The sequence below is a fragment of the Glycine max genome, chromosome 3, assembly GCF_000004515.6.
Source record: "Glycine max cultivar Williams 82 chromosome 3, Glycine_max_v4.0, whole genome shotgun sequence".
Classification (NCBI taxonomy): Eukaryota; Viridiplantae; Streptophyta; class Magnoliopsida; order Fabales; family Fabaceae; genus Glycine; species Glycine max.
Genome location: NC_016090.4, coordinates 45,318,674 through 45,338,637, shown reverse-complemented (window position 1 = coordinate 45,338,637; position 19,964 = coordinate 45,318,674). Strand labels below are relative to the sequence as shown.

Sequence of the window (19,964 nt, the reverse complement as noted above, 5' to 3'; positions counted from 1 at the left end):
CTACTCTTCTGTTGCTTCATAATAGATTGCCTTATGTTACATGATAATATCTTGCGAAGATGTAATCTGTTGAATAAATAAAATTTTATCAAAATTTATCATGTCAACATCTAACTTGACAAGATCTGTTTCCCTAAATAACTTATGTTTCTTCTATATATAATAATCGGCCTTCGCTAATTAAACTTTTTGTCCTTCATTTTGATTGCTGTGAACTAGGAGCAAGATAAATTGCTGTTCTTATGTACCCATTACTATTAGGATGTACAAATTTGTACTAAAAAGTAGAAATTGTGTTAACATGTGTGATTTGTGCTACAAGCATTCTTAGAAAAGCAATTCTTGCATTGGCACAGTACTTAATTCAAGCTGAAGTCCATGTTAAAATTATTTAATAGTATTATCTTTAACTTAATTGATTATACTTATAGATATTATGTTCACGCATAAATTGTGATTCTTAAGGATTTTTGTATTGGAATAATTAACAAAAATAAATAAATTCTTGCACAACCACAATGCACTGCAAAAGTTTCCTTGAGATTAGCAAGTAAAAGGTTATGGTCATTAGTAGCGGGGATGACACTTATGCAAATTATAAGATACCATATTTTTTATTATCATTCCCACATAAAAAAAAATACTCGTCTCGCCTCGCCACTGAACTTGACTGCTATGCTTGAAGAACATATTCCACATCAAGTCTCCTTTTCACCATTACCTATACCTCAACCCCAAATCTACAAATGCAACTCGAATACCATGATGATGATGATATAAATCAGTAAAAAAAATGAGTTGAAGCATTTTGACTTTAATAATGAGACTACAATTATTTCTTATTCTCTTGCCTATTTAGACAGGAGCAAGAGAAAGAAGAGAACTAACTACTTTTCAAAACAAAAATATTTTGTTTGGTTCTGCCTATGACCACCTCAAAAATTAGAAAGCTAAAGAAAATCACGCAGCTGTTCGGCAAAATATCTCATCCTAAAATCAGCTTAGGGGCATGCTTGCAGTCTAGTGCATAGGCCAACTTGATCTGAACTGAATAAAACAAGGTACGACTGCAGATCAATTCAGCTATGTGCATATGCGTAGGTATGGAACCACCATAATAGATCAGGCTTCCTTGCAGTTTAACATTTAATCTCTGAATTCCTTCAGTCATTTCCGCAGCACCTTCATAAATAAATATGGAGTAGCATAAGGTGATTAATTTCGAAAATATTTTCATAAAGATTCTGGATTTCTTGTATAAAATATTAAATTCATAACATTTGGGGGGTGGGGAGGATAAAAAAACATTTACTATTTTGATAGAAAAGAATGAGAAAAGAAAGAGAAAAATAAAATAGTTTGCAATTTACAAATACACACACAATAGTCTTCACACTATAATACATATTAAAACACCAAATCGAGTTTAAATTCTAAAGTAATAAACAATTGAGTAAGATTTAGTTTCCCTGGAAGTCTAGAACTGATAGAAATGTAAGAAATAGATGGCATTAGCAGCAAAGCACTATAAGTATAATATCTAACGAAATAATAGAAAAGTAGCAAACTATAGGGTGAGGAAGGATATGGACTAGGGAGTAGGGAGTTTTGGAAACAATTATTTTAGCCGCGTATAGATATTATTGTTAAGTTCAATACCTCGGCTACTATGTAAAAGTATGCAAAGAAAATCCAAGAACTACAGCAAGTATTGTCAGACAGTAACATTTTACTTGTTTAATTGAAGAACAAGCAAATACCACAAGACAGAAAAACAATCAGGAATCAGTTTCGTGCCTAAGAATTTTTAGTAAAAAGATCAGGGGAGAAAAATAACCTTTTGTATCTCTTCTTTGAACCACATGGACAAAGTGCGTTCCTGCTAATTAGTCCAGCTTGGGCCAAATTAGACCTTGCAAGATCCAATGGAGTTGAACCAACTAGCTTTTGGACCTAGAGAACATGAAATATAAAACACAGCTGGTTAAACTCAAATTCAGCACCCCATACAAGCACCCCAAAAAGCATTTACACTAAATTATTTGACATTGTAAAGTAAAGTTCTTATCTTGCTGCATGTACTACTCACACAAATCATAGTCATCAAAGATGTCAATGACTTCATTTGTATTAAATATACACATCCAAATCAGGCAAGTTTTAAAGAAATTCTAATTAAATATCCATACCAATAACAAAAGACAAGAGAAAAATATAAAACACATTGACAAAGACATCAACATTTTGATTTGGAGCATGATGCTATACAACACACTGCTAGCAACATAAGCCAAAATCAAGGAAGCAGTTCCGATGGATCTACATACAGTATAATTCTGAAATTCTGCTATCCCATCCAAGGCTCAGCACCTGGCTAGGCTAAAGGACCCAAATTATGGTACTTAAAACCAAAACCCCAAATGTCAAGATAAAATTGCTCAATCAATACCTATTTTTTACTAGAACTAGTACAAAAGAAAGATAAAAAAAAAAAAGAGGTAACCTTTTAATGAAGCATTCAGCAAACTAAAATGTCTTCACAAGATGATAAATTGAACCCAACTAGGTAGTTAGGAATTAAAGTAACAATGAGAAGCATTACTTCAGCAAAGCTTTTGGGCATTGGTTTTCCTTCTTCTTTTAGCTTCTGTATCTTCTTCTGTGCTTCCTTGGCCCAAGTAAACTTGGCAAGTGCATCCTCCACATCAGCAATCGTGCAATTACAATGTTTTGCCGCTTCTTGTTTCTGAGCTGTCGGGAGATTCTGAATATAACAAGATAAAAACATGAGACATCATTTTCCTGATATATAAATAAACATTGTGAAGAATGAATTTATGTAGAAACCAACCTCTCCAGTGGGGTCCAAAGCACCGAGAGATCGAATTATGGCTTCGTATTTGTCGAAGGCGGAGGAAAAAGTGGCTTCGCTGCTTCGCCCAGCCATGAACTCCTTAAACGCGCCTATTCTCTTTGCATTCTTCATTTCGTCCGCAAAACCTGTGAGTGTGAGCAATAATATCATTATTATTAATAACGATGTAAGCAAGGAGAAGGAAGAAGCGAGGACGAAATTGGAATTAAAAGGAACTGACGGAGCAAAGTGAATGAATCGGAGGTGACTTGGGAAGCGTCTCCCTGGGACTGGGGCGTGCTCTTTTGGCCCGTGATGACGTTTTTGACCTTCTCCATCCATGAACCCTGCAACTGTGCCGTGGAGGAGATTGTTCGGTACTTGTACTTGCAATTTTGGTTTATCGAATAACAAATTTTGTTTAGGATGCGAAGAGAAGGCATCGAATCGAATCCTTGTGTTGATGTCGATCACTCTCCAACTCCTACACTCCTATGGGGATGGCTGCTGCAAGCATGAAGATTGCCTGAAACTCAGCACGAACGGAACGATGTTAGAATTGCCCTCCAAGTCGAAATGCTACGTCAGGCTCAAACCGACGTCGTTCATATGCTAGGAAATTGAGTGTATTTTAAATATTTTTTTAATTAAGGGTAAAGAGTCACTTTTTTCATTAATTCGTTAACAAATGGGTTATTCAAATATAAAAATATAAAATAAATAATCTGATAAATAATTTGTCATTGAAATGATGATATTATCTCTAATTGTCAGCATAGGAACATATTTGTTATATAATTTTTTTTTACTTCTCGTACTTTCCACTCTACACAAATGTGTCCTTAAATATAAAAATATAAAATTTAATTTTCAAAAAGTATAAAAATTGCGATAAATATATCCGGACGATAATAGTAGATTTTGACTAATTATTATAATTTGAAAAAATTTATAATGATGTTGACAATTTTTTTAATAAACTCGTAAATTAAATTGAGCCTAAAAAAATACTCATTTTATAAACTCGTAAATAATTTTTTATACATGTTTGATGGAAGGTTAAGTAAAAAAATGTTTATTGTAAAATATTATAGTTAAATTAGATTCATGAATAATTTTTAAGGAAAATTGTAGTTTCAATAACACTTTTAATTTGTAAAAAATACCCACCTTCTTTGGAATTATTTTTTTGAGGTTATGATTTTTAAATGACTAGTTGATAAAAAATAATTGTGTATGATTTAAAAAAATTAATTTTAAAATCAATAAACTTTTATTATAATATATAATTTGATTTAGTTATATATACTAATAGACATTCATATTTGTTATGAAAAAATTATAAAACATTAAATAAATAGTGTTTGATTAAACAAAAATAATGATTTTCTTATCTTTTACCATAAAAAAAATCTCTTTTCTATGTATTGATAGCATTTATTTAAGAGTTAGCAACCAAAGGATTATTTTTTTTGTAGTTGAAGAAAAGTAAGAAGAATTTACCAAACCAATAAAAATTCACTTTCATTGATAATATTTTATGCATGTATCAACCGTTGATTAAACTTAAAAATTATATAATAGAAACAGACACTTACCAGTGTGATATAGTTTTTCCAAAATTTTATTGTAATCATTATAATTTTTTTCAAATTATAATAATTATTCTCAATTTAATATTGACGTCCGGATATATTTATCGCATTTTTTACACTTGTAACTAAAATTTGTATTTTCATATTTCGGAGACACATTTGTGATGGGAAGATGAAAAGTTAGAAAAATATTATATAATAAATATGTCTTTATGCTAACAATTAGAGATTATAACGTTGACATTTCATTAATGACTGACTAAAGTTAACGGCAAGATATATTTGTCACACTTTTTACATTTTCGGAGACTAAATTTTATATTTTAATTTTTCAAGGATACATTTATAGCGAATTACACATTCATGTACAAAATTAACTATTTACCCTAAAATTAATAAAGAAAACAAAATCAAACTCCAAAAATTTGTTTTGAAAAATAAATTTATTAATAAATAAAACCGAAAAAACTTTTACATTTTGTTTCTAAAATGAGCACCTTAATTTAAGAGCAATAATAAAAACTTGATATTTAAAAATATCATTCCTCCTTACTTTAGGGAAGAAAGGAAAAAATGAGAAAAAATGAGATATTTTTAGATTATTTGTGAGGGAAAAAATGAAAAGAAAGAAAAGTAACTTTTTCCTTCCTCTTATACAGTGAAATGTTTAATTTAATGAATGACAAAGAATTAAAATAACTTTTTACGAATGCTCCTGTTTAAAGAATTAAGATCTTTCCTCGTTATTTATTAATGGTAAGAGACATTAAATTATTTATAAGATTTTGATTAACAAAGGAGTATACTTCTAATTTAAGAAATCACGCCTGCAAAACGATGACTAAAGGAAAATGCCAGTTAATATTTTGGTTTAATTATTCTTTTTACTCCCTTCTTAATTTCTGGCAAATTTTATCACAACTTTTTAATTTAGTGCATTTTAATTAAACTTTTAAAAATCTTATCATTTTTATTCTTCGTCATTTTACTTCTTACATAATTCCATTTTTTATCCCTAACTTTTTTTTTGGCCAAATTTTAACTCTCCCTCCCTCCCCCAACTTTTTAAATTTTTTTGACAAATTTTATTCCTAATTTTTTTTTTGGCAATTTTTATCTTCAACTTTTATATTTATTAATGAATAAATAATAGAGGATAAAATCCATAAATTTTTTTAAAAGTTAAAGGAAAATCGATCAAATTAAAATGTTTGGAGTAAAATTAAAAAAAAAAATTGGAATAAAAGGTACAATTAAGGCTAATATTTTGCAAAGTTTTTTTTAGTGTTGAATTCATAAGGGTGCAAGGTTAAGCAAACACCCAGGTCCATCCATCCCATTGCCAAGACTAAATATCTACAATTAGGGAAGTAGAGAGAAAATAAGATTAGGGAAACTAGAACTTAGATGCTTATTAAATGAATGCTATATTATACCTTTTGCAGAATCTGGTAGCGAGCAAGAGCATCACTTTTAACAGAATAACAGGTCCCTTTCAAAAATCCATGTACCATGGCATTACCTGCACAAGAAATTCAAACACATCTCTTCCACCTGCCCAAGGTTCACCATAGTTACTGTGGTGCTCCTCGACGAGGAGCTCACTGGGACAAGGTCGGGCTGTGTGATTATCTGAATCAGCTCCCTTATAGTCATAGGGTGATGTACCTTTAAATTTGTAAAACGTAATTGTAAACAATTGTGTCAACAGAATATGCAAGAATTTGAATTCGGATTCAAACAGAGATAGAGGAAGGATAGTTATGAGGGAAACATGGGAAGAGTTTCAGAAATTGGGAGAGAAATGATAAAAGTTATTTACAAAGGAGCCACAAAGTGGCATTACATATACTATGACAGTAAAGAAGTAATTATTGGACTCCTTAAAATATAGGTTATATATTTATTGGGTAACTTAACTTATATAACTTTTGAATATAAATATCAGAATTTTTTTTGTTAGACGAAAATGTCAACATTTTTTTATTGAAGAAAAATATGAGTAATTTTTTTTTACCTAAATGTCAATACGTTTCATTGGATCAAAAATATTAATAAGTTATCATTATTGAACGAAAATGTCAATAATTTTTTATTGAATTTAAATGTCAGTATGTTTCTATTAGACTAATTTGTTAAATCCAAAATTTTATTTTATTTAAGGGTAAAATATAATTTTAGGATAAATTTTGTCATTTTTTTATCGTTATAAGCATAACATTACAATAATCACTTAAAAAATATATTGGTAAACATAATTTAAAATAAATATAATAATAACGATAATATTGATTATCAGCCATAATTTTTGTGTCATAATATAAATTATTCAAAATAAACATTGTATCAGTTTACCAAAATAAAACTTGTAATAGTGTACCAATCATTACAAATTTTTTCAAATTACCCTAAAAGATAAATATATCATATTTCACTTATTCGAATTTTGACTATTTTATTAAAATGAAAGTTAAGGATTAGATATATTTGTTATACTTTTTACACTTAACGAATTACACATTTAAGAACAAAAATGATTATTTAATCATTCAAATGACTCTTTGCTATTCTTGATACTAAGTTTACAAGTTGAAAAAAATACGTTTTAATTAAAATTATACAATTAAATGTGATTTAACTTTTTTAATTAGTGTGTCATATTTTTTCCCCTTATATTTGAGATTAGAGAGAGTGGTGCATAAGAAATGAGTACCTCATTAGATTTTGGAATTATAAATGGATCCCTAGTTATGAACATATTACAAAGTTCATTTGATTTGTTGGCTTAACATTATTGAGAGGAAAAAGTTATAGAATTCATTATGATTATATTTGATAAAATTAGTTGAAAAATTAATTGAAAGTTGAAAAGTTAATTACTACCTGATATTTGAAAATTGAAATAATTATTTTATTAAATTATAAGTGTTTGATAAAATAAATTGTTAAATTAATTGGAAGATATAAAAGAATATAAATGACATATTTAAAAATAGTAATAAAAAATTAAATAAATATTTTAAAAATAAAAAATAAAAAAACTAGAAACTAATGCTTTTAAAAACATTTTTTCGAATAACATTTCAAAAAATTATTAGAACTTACTAAAAAAATACGTTAAAACCTATTCAAAAAATTATTTATCAAATAATTAAACTAACTTTAAGTGCATTGAAAACGTAACTCCCATTACATATTATAAACGTCATTCGAGCCATGCACCCCAAGTCGTCGTGCCTACAAAGAAAAGGGATAAATATGTTTACCAATGTATCAAATTAAACCATGACAATGAAATTGAGAGCAAATACGACACATGTATTTACCATCTTCAATGCCACGTCTATATATGTCTTACAATCTCAGGTTTCAATTAGTATGCCTTACACCAAAGCCATACTGGTCCTATTTGGGGTCAATATATTTTAAAACGTTGTACTTGTCCAATAGTAAAAAAGATCATCTCAAGCCTCCTCCCCCATCCAACTAGGATTTCTGCCTATCTATCTCGGCAAATTTCCCGATATAGGTTTTTTTCGAAATTAATTTTCGATATCAGTCCTTTTTTAAATAATTTTTTGTATGATATCGTTTTTTATGTAAAAAGCATGCAACTTGTAGAAGTCATTGACGAGTTTGACCAGTCTTTGACACGTGGCACTGGTCTTACCAGTGCCACTGGCGATTTGAGCTACACGGGACTCGCCAGTTTGACTGGCAAGTTGAGCTAGGTAGATGGATTTCAAAGTGAATTTGTTGTGCGAAGTCGGGCCTGATAGGTGGTGGTATCAATGAGACTCTCGCGTCATACGGCTCCGTTCTCAGCTAATCAATGAGCAAATCGCCAGTACTATTGATAGTTCCAAATAAAGTACAACTCGTCAGTCCCACTGGCAATTCCCAACCTGAAAAAGCTACCACCTAGCTCAATTCGTCAGTCAAACTGGCGAGTCCCGTGGAGCTCAAATCGCCAGTGACATTGGCGAGACCAATGTCACGTGTCAAAGGCCGGCCAAACTCGCCAATAGCTTTTGCGAGTTACATACTTTTTATGTAAAAAATGACACCATACAAGAAATAGTTTAAAAAGAGACCCATATCAGAAATTAGTTTCAAAAAGGAGTTATATCAAGAAATTTGCCTATCTATCTCACCTTGGTGAGCATCTCACTCGGATGTTTTGTGCGCCTGAACATCTTCCTAACAAGTTGTAGTGTATTTACACTATCATAGAGGGCGCAAAATAAAGTGCGTAGCATAAGAATGTGCAAATAATATTTTTTAGTCGTTTTTTTAATTTAATTAAATAATATGATCTGATATAACATAATAGAGAGATTCAATTGACTGTTAGCATAAAACAGTCTAGCATTCTGTATTTCAACTTTTCATTTCTTATTTCCTTATTTTTTTTTCATTTATAAGAATTACTACGTACTTATTCTGAAAAGAAAAAAAAAAAAAAGAGGGAACTGCCTTTGATCAAACGCGAGCGAGCGTTAATCAGCGGCCAAAGCTGCGTATGTCCTCTCTCTATTTAGCTTTGGTTTATCCTTCCTCCAAGTTAAAAGACCATCTTGCCCTCAATTAAAACGCACAAAACGGGTCAAAGGATCTACCGGAAATAAATCTGGACGCCCATATTTTGCACACTCACGTTCGCTGCCGTCACCATTCTCTTTCTCTCTCTCCCAAACACTTTCTCTCTCTAAAGTTGAAACTTCGTCACTGCAACAAAACAAGCACTCAAAGTGCTTCGAGTTCGTCACTGATCACGGTTTGTTCCTTCAACTGTTCCATCTTCTCCTTCTCCAGCTCGATTTCCTTTTGTTCGATTATTTTCTGCTTCCGATTCTACGAAACAATTTATCGCATCGTATAATCAATCTGTTTTAGCTCATACTTCGTTGTAAAGTGCTCTGCCTTATGATCGTGCCACTCAATTTGTGCAAAGGGTTATGTTTTCGTTTTCTGACCTCTTATTTTTCTCTTTCCCTTCGTTTGCGTTATTTGTGTCGATGATTTGGAATATTCGATAGCTTCTGCGGGTAAGGTCTGCCATGGCTTTTAGGTGTGCGTTTGGCTATTGATTTCGTAGCTCTGCGTTTTGATTTGAATCGCATTGAGTCTTCGGTGCGTTTGATATGCGATTATGCTTTGACTGGTGGTTCGGACAGTATGGAAATAATGAGTTTGAACTTCGCCTGGATTCGGAGGTTAACATTGAATTATTATAAGAAACGATGTAGCGTGTTTGAAATCCAACTGAGAATTGCGAAATCAAGTCTAGGACGCGGGAGCTATAACTATTAGCTTCTTGGTAAATGTGAAAAACACTTCTAGAGTTGTAGATTTTAGTATCAGTGTTTGGCATATTGAGAAGAGTAAGGTTCATCTCATATAATGGCAGAAGATATTTGATAATAATTAGCTACTGTTACAGAGAATTCTTAATTTAGATTTCTAGGAGCTCCCGGGTTATACCGTTATGCGGTTATGCCTAATGCTTTTCTGTATGTGGTTTCTGTGGGAGTAGAAGTGTTTGGATGTGTCCGTCTTTAACTGTGCCCCTGAGAGAGTTTTTCTGCACTGCAAACTTTCTTTTGTTAAATAAATGGTCATAATCCACAAACTATTTATTTTATTTTATTTTTAATGCCGTTGCTAATGCTCCTTAGTAGAGTTCCTGATATTGAATTGTTTTCTCAATTTACTCCTGGGGTTATTAATTACACTATGTGATTTATGTACTTCACAGTTTCGGCAATGCACCGCGTGGGTAGCGCGAGTAACGGAAACAATTCAACTCGCTCTCGCAAGGAGAAGAGAATAACCTACGTGTTGAATGATTCTGACGACACAAAGGTAAACTCATTATTTATTTATGTTATCTGTTCCATGGAAACAGACAAGTTTCATGCTTGCCTCTAGTAGTTGCATCTTTATGCTATAAATTTTTCCTTTGCTTCCAAATGTGTTAACTAGTTGAACCTGATTGGGTTGTTTTCAATGTTGTTAAATAACCGTTGTAGTGCTGCCATAATGCTATACTGTGGCGTTTTCTGACCCCTCCACCATAGGCAATTTGTGTAGAGAGGCCCGCTATGGCAGCGCCATAGGCTGCAATGATGTGTTTATTTGGCGGAATTTTTGCCTTCAGCCATATTCTGCCATCTGCCATTGATAGCCTTGATTGTTTTTAATTAACACATGCATTTCTTACTTGGATGAAAATATTATTTAAATTATACAGTGAATCCCCAATTTGGTCCTTGCAAGATTTTCTTAACTTGATTTTCTCCTAAAAAGATTAGTGACAACAAATTGTACTCTATTGAGAATTTTGGTTATTTATGACTGACATCAATTGGGTCCTATTAAACAATATTTGCACTAATTTGATGTTAAAACCTGTCATTTGAGGATCATATGGGTGTGATAACCTTTTGAGGACCAAATTGGTGTTCCAAAGGTCTTACAAAGATAAAAATGGAGGTTTACCCTAAATTTTGATATTATTTTATCTTTTTATAGACCCATTTGATGGTAGGCATATTTCGACCTTTTCTTTTTAATTATTTACCTAATATTTTACTTTCTAATCAATCAAAACTTCATTAATAGTTCATATAGTACTTGGCTCTTTAATTCCAGGTACTTATCATTTTGCTTTGCATGGTGTTATGTCATAGATTTTTATTTTTTCATCAATATTTTTTATTTTGGTTGAATTCAATTTTGATAGTTTTCTTAGTTGCACAGTCTGGAATCATTTGTAAGTTGGCTCTTTTCTGCAGCATTGTGCAGGCATAAATTGTCTGGCTCTACTTACATCTGCTGCATCTGATGGGTCTGATTATCTCTTCACTGGGAGCCGTGATGGCAGGTTAAAACGATGGGCACTAGCTGTGGATAGAGCAACATGCTCGGCTACCTTTGAATCTCATGTTGATTGGGTAGTCCTTTTTTATTTTTCTTCCCTTTTCGATTTGTTAGTTGACTTCTAATTTTGTAACTCGTGGTACATAACATTATTATTTTTACCATGGTTACTTGATGAAGCTTCATGTAATGTTTTTATTTTTTATTTTTCAATTATGCCCAATCTCTGTGGTGAGGTAAAAAAGGTGTAAGAAAGTATATGATATTGCAACGTGGGAAAGCCATTTACCATGCTATGTGCAAAACAATCTCATTCTTGCGATTTTGCCATCTTGGTTTTGATTATGTGGGGCCTGTTTGATTAGGATGAGTTTTGTGTTTTCTTCTGCAAAAATAGGTCTGTAATGGTCTGAATTTGATATTGATTTGTTGTTTTCTTTTTGTGTTGAAGTTTAATGAGCTTAACTCTAATAGAAAAGGTATGGTTGAAAAAGAAAAGGCAATAAAAACCCATTGGATTGTCATGTTCAAAAAATCCTAAAACTGCAACTGTAACTTTGCAACTGAATTTGAGTATTGTATTGTGTGAGATAAAGTTATCACTGCATTCTTGAACTTTGTTTTTAGGCTGTCTTTTTTGTCTTATTTCTTTCTCTTGTATCGTAAAATTCATAATATCCTTAAGTTCCTCTTGGACATTTTTTTCTTTAAAACATCCCCTTTTGTCTAATTATGTTACTCAAAATTTATGCAATTTTTTTTCAACATGTCAATGTGCCAGAACTTATGATCATTATTCAACTTTTACTTTTTCCCCTAAAGTCCAAAACCCTGTTTCATTAGCATTTAAGTTATACCCTGTTAGGAATCCTGCACAATCTATAACCCTTGCAACAGCTGAGTATGTAAGTGTTATTTTGTTCTTGCAGGTTAATGATGCTGTTGTTGTAGGTGATAGTACACTTGTTTCTTGTTCTTCAGATACAACCCTTAAGGTTTGTTGATTGCTAGCTGTTTTTTGTTCCAATCAATCCTTGCTCTTCATCAATAATACAGTACTTACACAGTTATTTACACCTTTTTAAATTTGTTAGACATGGAATGCCTTGTCCTTTGGAACCTGTACTAGGACACTCCGACAACACTCTGACTATGTTACTTGCCTTGCAGCAGCAGGAAAAAATGTAATGTACTTCAATCATCTTATGCTTCTTATTAAGTGCATCAAGAAAAAGTTCATTTTATTGTTTTTATACGTTCCACATTGAGTCAGATAGATACTTTGGTTGAATTATCAGTATCAACTGTCAAATCCATTATTTGATCGTTTAATAGTGTCATGCATTTTAGAGCAATATTGTTGCCTCTGGTGGCCTTGGCGGGGAGGTTTTTATATGGGATATCGAGGCTGCCCTCACTCCAGTCTCTAAGTGCAATGATGCTACAGTTGATGAATCTTCAAATGGTATCAATGGTTCTGGCAACGTACTACCATTGACAAGCTTGCGTCCTATTAACTCGAGCAACAATATGTCCATGCACACTACTCAAACTCAGGGATACATTCCAATTGCTGCCAAAGGCCATAAAGATTCTGTTTATGCATTGGCTATGAATGAAAGTGGAACAATTCTTGTCTCCGGTGGCACAGAAAAGGTACAATATGGCATATGAATGAAAGTGAAACAATTCTTGAGGCTTCTTTACATTTGAAGCAGTAGAGATGGTTTGCTTGCACTGTAGTAGCTTGAATTTTTTGGGATGTTGTCTCTGACCATGGTTTACTTCTTCATTTTTTTTGGGGTTCACTAGGTTGTGCGTGTCTGGGATGCAAGGTCAGGATCAAAGACTCTAAAGCTTAGAGGACATACAGATAACATCAGGGCTCTGCTTCTGGATTCTAGTGGCAGGTTTGTGGAGTGGATATCTAATTTTAGTTGCAATTTTTCAGTTTACAATTATATTTTAAAGTTGGTAACTTGCTTTTTCTCCTATTTATTTATAATTCCTTTATTATCATAAATTCTCTCTCTCTGCATTGATATTTCCCATTTGACATTTCTATGTCTTCCCACAAATATAGATAACAAGTTAACTACACATGAAAAACATAATACTTTCATTGGATATAATATGGTGGACCTATTTAATAGTCAATCATACAATGAATGAAATGCTGTTGGGTTTTCTTTTCATTTTATGCAACCATGCATCTTTTCATTTGACAAATTTGTTAAGTTCAAATTCAGTAGTACGCTTTGTTTTCCCCCAACAAAACCACTGTGATGTTTTTAATGTTCATTATTGCAGATATTGTTTATCAGGATCTTCAGACTCTATGATAAGGTAATGCACACATATGGAGTTATTACCATTTCTGTTTGTTTTGTTTTGTGTTTGACTAATAATCTGTCCATCTTTCCTCATAGGCTTTGGGATATAGGTCAGCAGAGATGTGTGCATTCTTATGCAGTTCATACAGATTCTGTTTGGGCACTTGCCAGCACCCCAACATTTAGTCATGTTTATAGTGGAGGGAGAGACTTTTCAGTGAGTGCGACCTTCTATTAAATTTAACATCAAACTATTTTTTTGTTATTACATCTTGAATTTATGTCACATAACATCTCCTTTTCTTGTTTAACTTGTGAACCTCATCTTCTAATGTTGTATTCTTTTATACCCTAAGTTATACTTGACAGATTTGCAAACTAGAGAGAGCAGTTTGCTTTGCACAGGCGAGCACCCTATTCTTCAGTTGGCTTTGCATGATGATAGCATATGGATTGCATCAACAGACTCTTCAGTTCATAGATGGCCAGCTGAAGGATACGACCCACAAAAGATTTTCCAGAGAGGCAATTCTTTTTTAGCTGGAAACTTGTCCTTTTCAAGAGCAAGAGTGTCAATAGAAGGATCTACCCCTGTATGTTATGTTTATTTCTGAAAAAAAAATCACTATATTACTTTCCTATTATTATATCTTCAATTATTTATGTTGCTCTTCGTTCTCATAATTCCAGTTGCTATGTACATGTATAGATGAAGCATGTTAGTTTACATATTTTTTATTAGTACTTCTGTTGGTGAATATGACGGAGTTTGTTTTCTGAACAAGTTTTTGTTGAATATATATATATATATATATATATAATTTTTTTTTTTTTTCTTTTGGTTCTTTCCATCCGGCAGAACTAATAATTTCTTTTGTTGTCAAAATTACTAATGTTAATAGGTTCCTGTATATAAAGAACCTATCTTAACTATCTTGGGTACACCTGCAATAGTACAACATGAAGTTTTGAATAATAAGAGACATGTGCTGACGAAGGTAACCATGGTGTTTTCTTGTTATTTCATTATGCCATGTATATTGGCATAACCTTTTTCTGTTGTTTTCTTAACTGATTAATAACTATCGATAAAGGATGCATCTGGTTCAGTGAAGCTGTGGGAGATTACGAAAGGCGTTGTGATTGAAGATTACGGAAAGGTGACGACTGCTTGCATTTCCATTTTGTAATTTGTATGACAATCTTGTTTGCTAGTGAAGTAGATTGTCTGTCTGTGATGGATGTTATTTACAAATTTAAACTATAGATGATAGGGGACTCATTTGTGGGTTCATAGTAGCTCATGCTTTACCTGTGGACTATCTAGGTTTTATTTGAGGAGAAAAAGGAAGAGCTATTTGAGATGGTATGATTACTGATTTACATCATTGATTTCATTTTAAAATATTTTTTTTTTTCTTTGCAAGGAAACATGATGATTTCCAGTAGTTTATTTGTTCAAGCTGGCTTTTAATTTTCTTCCAATGCTGCATTGCTGCTTTAGGTTAGCATTCCTGCATGGTTCACAGTGGATACCAGGCTTGGAAGCTTGTCAGTCCATTTGGACACTCCCCAATGTTTCTCTGCGGAGATGTATTCGGCAGATCTTAACGTTGTAGGCAAGCCTGAAGATGATAAGGTAATGGCTTCATTGTCATGATATGTACTCACCCTTATCTTAAATTCCTAATTATATTAATTTGCTCCTAGTTTTTGGCTATAATTTATGTCAATTTTTTACAATTGTTAATCAATTCATCTTCATGGGATCCAATTCAGTTAGTGGCACATAACCATGGTTCCTAGTATAATGGACATGAAAGTATTTAAGGCTTCTTTTTTTTTTTTTAATTTCTGTTAAACTGACATTGGCTGAGTTAGTTTCAAGAAATATGTGATTCATGCATACAATGACATAATGAGAATGTTTTCAGTAGTTTGTTGTCAACAATCTAAATCAATGCCTTTTATTCTGCAGATTAATTTGGCTCGAGAAACCCTTAAAGGGCTACTGGCTCATTGGTTGAGAAAACGAAAGCAAAGAATGGGATCCCCAGCTCCAGCTAATGGGGAGTTATTATCTGGAAAGGATATTTCTTCTAGGAGTCTTGCCCATTCTAGAATTGAGGTTGATGGTAGTTCTGAGAATGATGCTATGGTTTATCCTCCGTTTGAATTCTCAGTTACTTCCCCTCCTTCCATTATTACTGAGGGCACTCATGGAGGTCCGTGGAGAAAAAAAATTACTGATTTAAATGGAACCAAGGATGAGAAAGACTTCCCCTGGTGGTGCCTGGACTGTGTTTTGAATAATCGGTTACCTCCCAGAGAAAATACTAAGTAATTTTGTCTTCCTTTTTACTTTTTCTTCCCTAAATAGTTGCATTAAGTCACATGGTTGTAGTTGAAAGGAGTAAACCATGCTTGTGAGTTGTGACAGTTTGTATATTTTGTTAATGTAGCATAATTGCCTAACTCTGATGATTATATCTATTTATCACATCCAAAACATATGGTGGTACTTAACATGACTTTTGTAAATGACATAAATTGATATATGGTTAAGAAGTTGTCAAAATCTCTTATTAATTCTTTGGTATATGTTGCTTGATATCATCTATCTACTGAACACGGTATCTTTGAACCTTTTTTGTACTTTTAATGGTTATTGCCATGGAAATTGTCTATGAATTTGATTGTTTTAGTATGATTGCAATCTCAGACTAGTTATATAATTCTCTTTTTGATATATATATATATTTGTGATAACTACTGCAGATGCAGTTTCTATTTGCAACCATGTGAAGGCTCTTCAGTCCAGATCCTCACACAAGGGAAGCTAAGTGCCCCACGTATATTAAGAGTTCACAAAGTATGTTTTTATATTACTTGACAATTGGTATTAATAATTGCATTAATAATCTATGCATGTGTTGTTAAGTTGGCTTTGATCATGTTTTCCGAAAGTATTACTTGTTTTGAATTTAGTTTTTAGTTTGAGTGTGCATGTGTGTGGATTCTGTAAACATTTTTCTCACAGGTAGATTATGCATTTTTGAAGATCAATTTAAATTCCCTTTTTTGGGTTGGTTTAGGTTATTAATTATGTAATAGAGAAGATGGTGCTTGACAAACCTTTGGATAGTTTAAGTGGTGATGGTAGTTTTGCCCCTGGACTTACTGGATCACAGTCACAGCTTCAAGCAGTTGGGGATGGATCTTTTCGATCTGGATTTAAGCCTTGGCAAAAGCTTAGACCTTCTATTGAAATATTGTGCAACAACCAGGCAAGTAGTCTGTTGTCTACTTGTCTTATATGCAATCTTATGACAGTGCATATAGCATGGTTTTCTAGATGCTGATGTTGAGCAAGTTCATGCTTTATTTTTCTATAGTTGGCTTACTTTTCAATTTCTTTGTATGCATTCTAGAATCTATTTGCTAACCTGACTGCCATTTAGTTTTCCATTATGGTGTTTTCTGGAAGTCATTGAAGAAATCACATCTTAGAATTCTGTACTGTGCATGTTGATTTCTAAATTTGCATTTGCAAAGTTACAACGTTGACTGACTTCCGGTGTCCATGATTCAGGATGAATTGATTAGATATTTTCCTTATAGGCTTTTATACCTGGGATTTCTTTAAGCAGTGGCTTTATTCGTCCTGTTAGATTTTATGTTCACTGGATATCACAAGATGAACTGATAATGAGGTTTGAAAAGACTGTCTTCATCCTTAAATTCTTAACCCACTGGTAGTGGTAGGCCCGTAATTATAAAATTCAATTTCAGTTATTAGACTCTCCTAATTGAGCCTTTTGACTATTGTATTTAAGTCTTAAAATAGATCGTAGTACCTGTATTTGATCTGTAGTTTTAACTGTTCTTGTGTTTTACCAACTTTGTTTTCAATTTCATATGTTTTTAATCAAGTTATTGAACATATGCCTTTAATTGGTTTGAGGATAACATCAATTGTTTTTTAATATTGTTTGGCCCAAATTGATTGCATGTTTTATTTGATTCACAATTGACTTTGCTTTGTGTGATACTATTTTTCATTTAAGTAATGTGCATTTAGCCAGCTGTTTGGTTTATTTCCAGGTGCTGTCTCCTGAAATGAGCTTAGCCACTGTGCGAGCTTATATATGGAAGAAATCAGATGACTTGGTTTTAAATTACCAACTACTTCAAAGCAGGTGACTACAAATTGCATATGCATCAGAGGTGAGTTATTGAGCCTTGCTTGGCTTTTCTGAGCTTACAATATTTAATGCTTTTATGGATTTTCATTCCTGTATTTCTCTTATTTTGTAAATGTAATTTACTGCCAACTAGAAAGGGGAAATAGTTATTTTAGGACAATACTTCTTTTTTAACTGATGTGAATGTTGATAAAAGTGATCTTAGGAGATAAAGCCTAATCTTTATTAATAATTTGTTCTCTTTCAGATTGAACAGAAGTGAGCTTTAACCATGTCTGAATGATCATTATTGGTATCACAAGTAACTTTTAAATGATTTTGATGCATTACATAACCATTTCTTTTGCTTTTTTACCCTTTGCATCATGTTTTTCAATAGAAGAAAAAAGTTAGCAGGATTTGTTTTTTGAAATCACTTTTCATACTGAAATTTTGTTGTTTCCAGTACAAGCATCCCCTAGTGGGATAATGTTTTGTTGTTTCCATACTGAATTTACTCCCTTTTTTTCATGCTTCGTTCTTCTTGGGTGTGAAAAAAAACCTTGATGTATGCTGTCTCATCTAGGATTGCAGACTTCATTATGAATTATTATTTATACTTGCAGGTTTTCTTGTGATTATGTAAAATACTTCTGAGCGCCGATTCTTCTTGTGTTGCCTGCATTGATCGGTGGAATTATAGGAATTTGTAAATTCTGAGCCGTCATTTATTACCAAATTTAGTGACATTCTCCAAACCTGCTTGGATAGTTTTTTCTTTAGTGGAGAGCTGTTACTGTAAATTTTGAACTGTATCTAGCTGGCATGCATACTTCTGCGGACATGGCGGAATCGTCTGCATCTGGCATGATGATGAAGGTTCTTAATTGACTGTGTTGAGAATTAGTGGGAATCATACTGGCATAGTGGGGTGTTTTTCAGGAATCAGGTAGTTGATTTAGAGATGACAACAATAACATTGTAAATTTGAATTGTGCGTTAAATATCTGGCCATAGAAATTATGTTGTCCAGGTGCATATTTACATCATAAAATTTTGTTAATTGTTAATTGCTAATAATATTAATCTCATTTGTTCAAATTCGTCATTGGATATCCAGTGCTAGTTCTCAGCTAGCACTGTGTTTGGGTCCTGTGATGCCTGTGTATGCATATTTGACTTTATTCAATATGCAATTCTGAAAGGCAACGTTAAAAGGAATTAGCATTACTTGAAACTGTGACGATTTTAATTGTAGCTAGTAGGATCATTTGCTTTGTGGTTTTTGTTTCGACTTCATTCTCAAAATGTTGTAACTGATAACCATAGCGTTTTCCGCTTTTATTTTATGTATTATGGAAACTGCATATGTACATAATGGATGGTACTTTTGCCATCCTGCGATATTTATTATCTATTGGTTCTTGTTATATTCAAATTCATCTTCAAGCTAGCATTGGTAGCAGGCAAGTCATACTGCATTGATACAGGTGCAAGGGGCCTTTTTATCTTTCATTTTTTAATGTTTAAGAGAATTGAAATGTAGAACCAGTGAATGGGTCTGACTGGCGAACTAATAAACTGGTTGGTAACTAATCCAAGTATCATGTTAAACCGGGATATGTTTAGGAATTGATAACGCCAAGTTATCAAGTGTATTCACTTTTTTTTTTTTTTAAAATAAGACCTATATTACATACTCAACTTGTTCTCTTTTTACAATTTTAGAAGGATAAAGTGTTAAAGTCAGTATTGATTTATTCTCTTTTTGTCTTATAATTTTTTTAAAAAATTATCTTATTGAAATAATATCTATTTTTTTATGGAGGTAAAAGAAATTATTAAATGTTTTAGTAACATTCATTCGCTATCCACAGATGTTTAATCTTAATTTTTTTTATAGAGTTAAGTTAAGCCTAACCTATATTCCTTGATTTCCTTCTCTCAGATGATACCAAACAATTGAAGAGACAAAAGAAAAAAAAAACACGTGTTCTGTTCCCTTTCAAGTTTCAATTGTTCCGCTCGTGTTCTGTTCAACTTTTCTAAAGTGTTTCTTACGTTACGGACCAACAAACACCTTTGATTAGCAATTTTCCACAAAGAGTAAGTTTTT

The 19,964-nt window shown here is 32.4% G+C and overlaps 2 protein-coding genes across 7 annotated transcripts; one reads left to right on the top strand and one right to left on the bottom strand.

Annotated features, from left to right (window-relative positions):
• Positions 1 to 794: 794 nt before the first annotated feature.
• LOC100792311 (uncharacterized) lies at positions 795 to 3,457 on the bottom strand. Of its 2 annotated transcripts, XM_003520784.5 has the most exons (5): positions 3,096 to 3,457; positions 2,852 to 3,000; positions 2,603 to 2,764; positions 1,838 to 1,953; positions 795 to 1,182 (listed from the first exon to the last, which is right to left on the bottom strand). In XM_003520784.5, the coding sequence occupies exons 1-5, from the start codon at positions 3,295 to 3,297 to the stop codon at positions 1,164 to 1,166; spliced, it is 648 nt and encodes a 215-aa protein (XP_003520832.2). In that variant the 5' UTR covers positions 3,298 to 3,457; the 3' UTR covers positions 795 to 1,163. The 2 variants fall into 2 exon arrangements, with proteins under 2 accessions (XP_003520832.2, XP_040870164.1); XM_041014230.1 differs by lacking the exon at positions 795 to 1,182 and having other exon boundaries at positions 1,836 to 1,953; positions 2,504 to 2,764; positions 3,096 to 3,436.
• A 5,615-nt stretch (positions 3,458 to 9,072) lies between these two features.
• Positions 9,073 to 18,868, top strand: LOC100791786 (WD repeat-containing protein 48). 5 transcript variants are annotated; one of them, XM_006577206.3, is made up of 19 exons: positions 9,073 to 9,226; positions 10,208 to 10,314; positions 11,247 to 11,405; positions 12,261 to 12,326; positions 12,426 to 12,515; positions 12,682 to 12,987; positions 13,144 to 13,241; positions 13,642 to 13,677; positions 13,761 to 13,881; positions 14,021 to 14,257; positions 14,567 to 14,662; positions 14,759 to 14,824; positions 14,992 to 15,030; positions 15,169 to 15,303; positions 15,643 to 16,004; positions 16,443 to 16,536; positions 16,760 to 16,951; positions 17,769 to 17,891; positions 18,475 to 18,868. In XM_006577206.3, exons 2-18 carry the CDS (start codon positions 10,216 to 10,218, stop codon positions 17,865 to 17,867), a joined length of 2,295 nt encoding a protein of 764 aa, XP_006577269.1. In that variant the 5' UTR covers positions 9,073 to 9,226; positions 10,208 to 10,215; the 3' UTR covers positions 17,868 to 17,891; positions 18,475 to 18,868. The 5 variants fall into 5 exon arrangements, 3 of the variants coding, with proteins under 3 accessions (XP_006577269.1, XP_006577268.1, XP_006577271.1); XR_413705.3 differs by lacking the exon at positions 9,073 to 9,226 and adding an exon at positions 18,117 to 18,161 and having other exon boundaries at positions 10,195 to 10,314; XR_005890815.1 differs by lacking the exons at positions 9,073 to 9,226; positions 16,760 to 16,951 and adding an exon at positions 18,117 to 18,161 and having other exon boundaries at positions 10,195 to 10,314.
• Positions 18,869 to 19,964: the final 1,096 nt, after the last annotated feature.

Coding starts and splice junctions, on each gene's coding strand:
- LOC100792311 (XM_003520784.5), bottom strand. CDS start 3,297: ATGCCTTCTCTTCGCATCCTAAACAAAATTTGTTATTCGATAAACCAA. Junction 2,765..2,851: donor CTTTGGACCCCACTGGAGAG/GTTGGTTTCTAC, acceptor TGTTATATTCAG/AATCTCCCGACAGCTCAGAA. Junction 1,954..2,602: donor TGCCCAAAAGCTTTGCTGAA/GTAATGCTTCTC, acceptor CATGTTCTCTAG/GTCCAAAAGCTAGTTGGTTC.
- LOC100791786 (XM_006577205.3), top strand. CDS start 10,195: ATGTACTTCACAGTTTCGGCAATGCACCGCGTGGGTAGCGCGAGTAAC. Junction 11,406..12,260: donor TTGAATCTCATGTTGATTGG/GTAGTCCTTTTT, acceptor TTGTTCTTGCAG/GTTAATGATGCTGTTGTTGT. Junction 15,304..15,642: donor GCAAGCCTGAAGATGATAAG/GTAATGGCTTCA, acceptor TTTATTCTGCAG/ATTAATTTGGCTCGAGAAAC.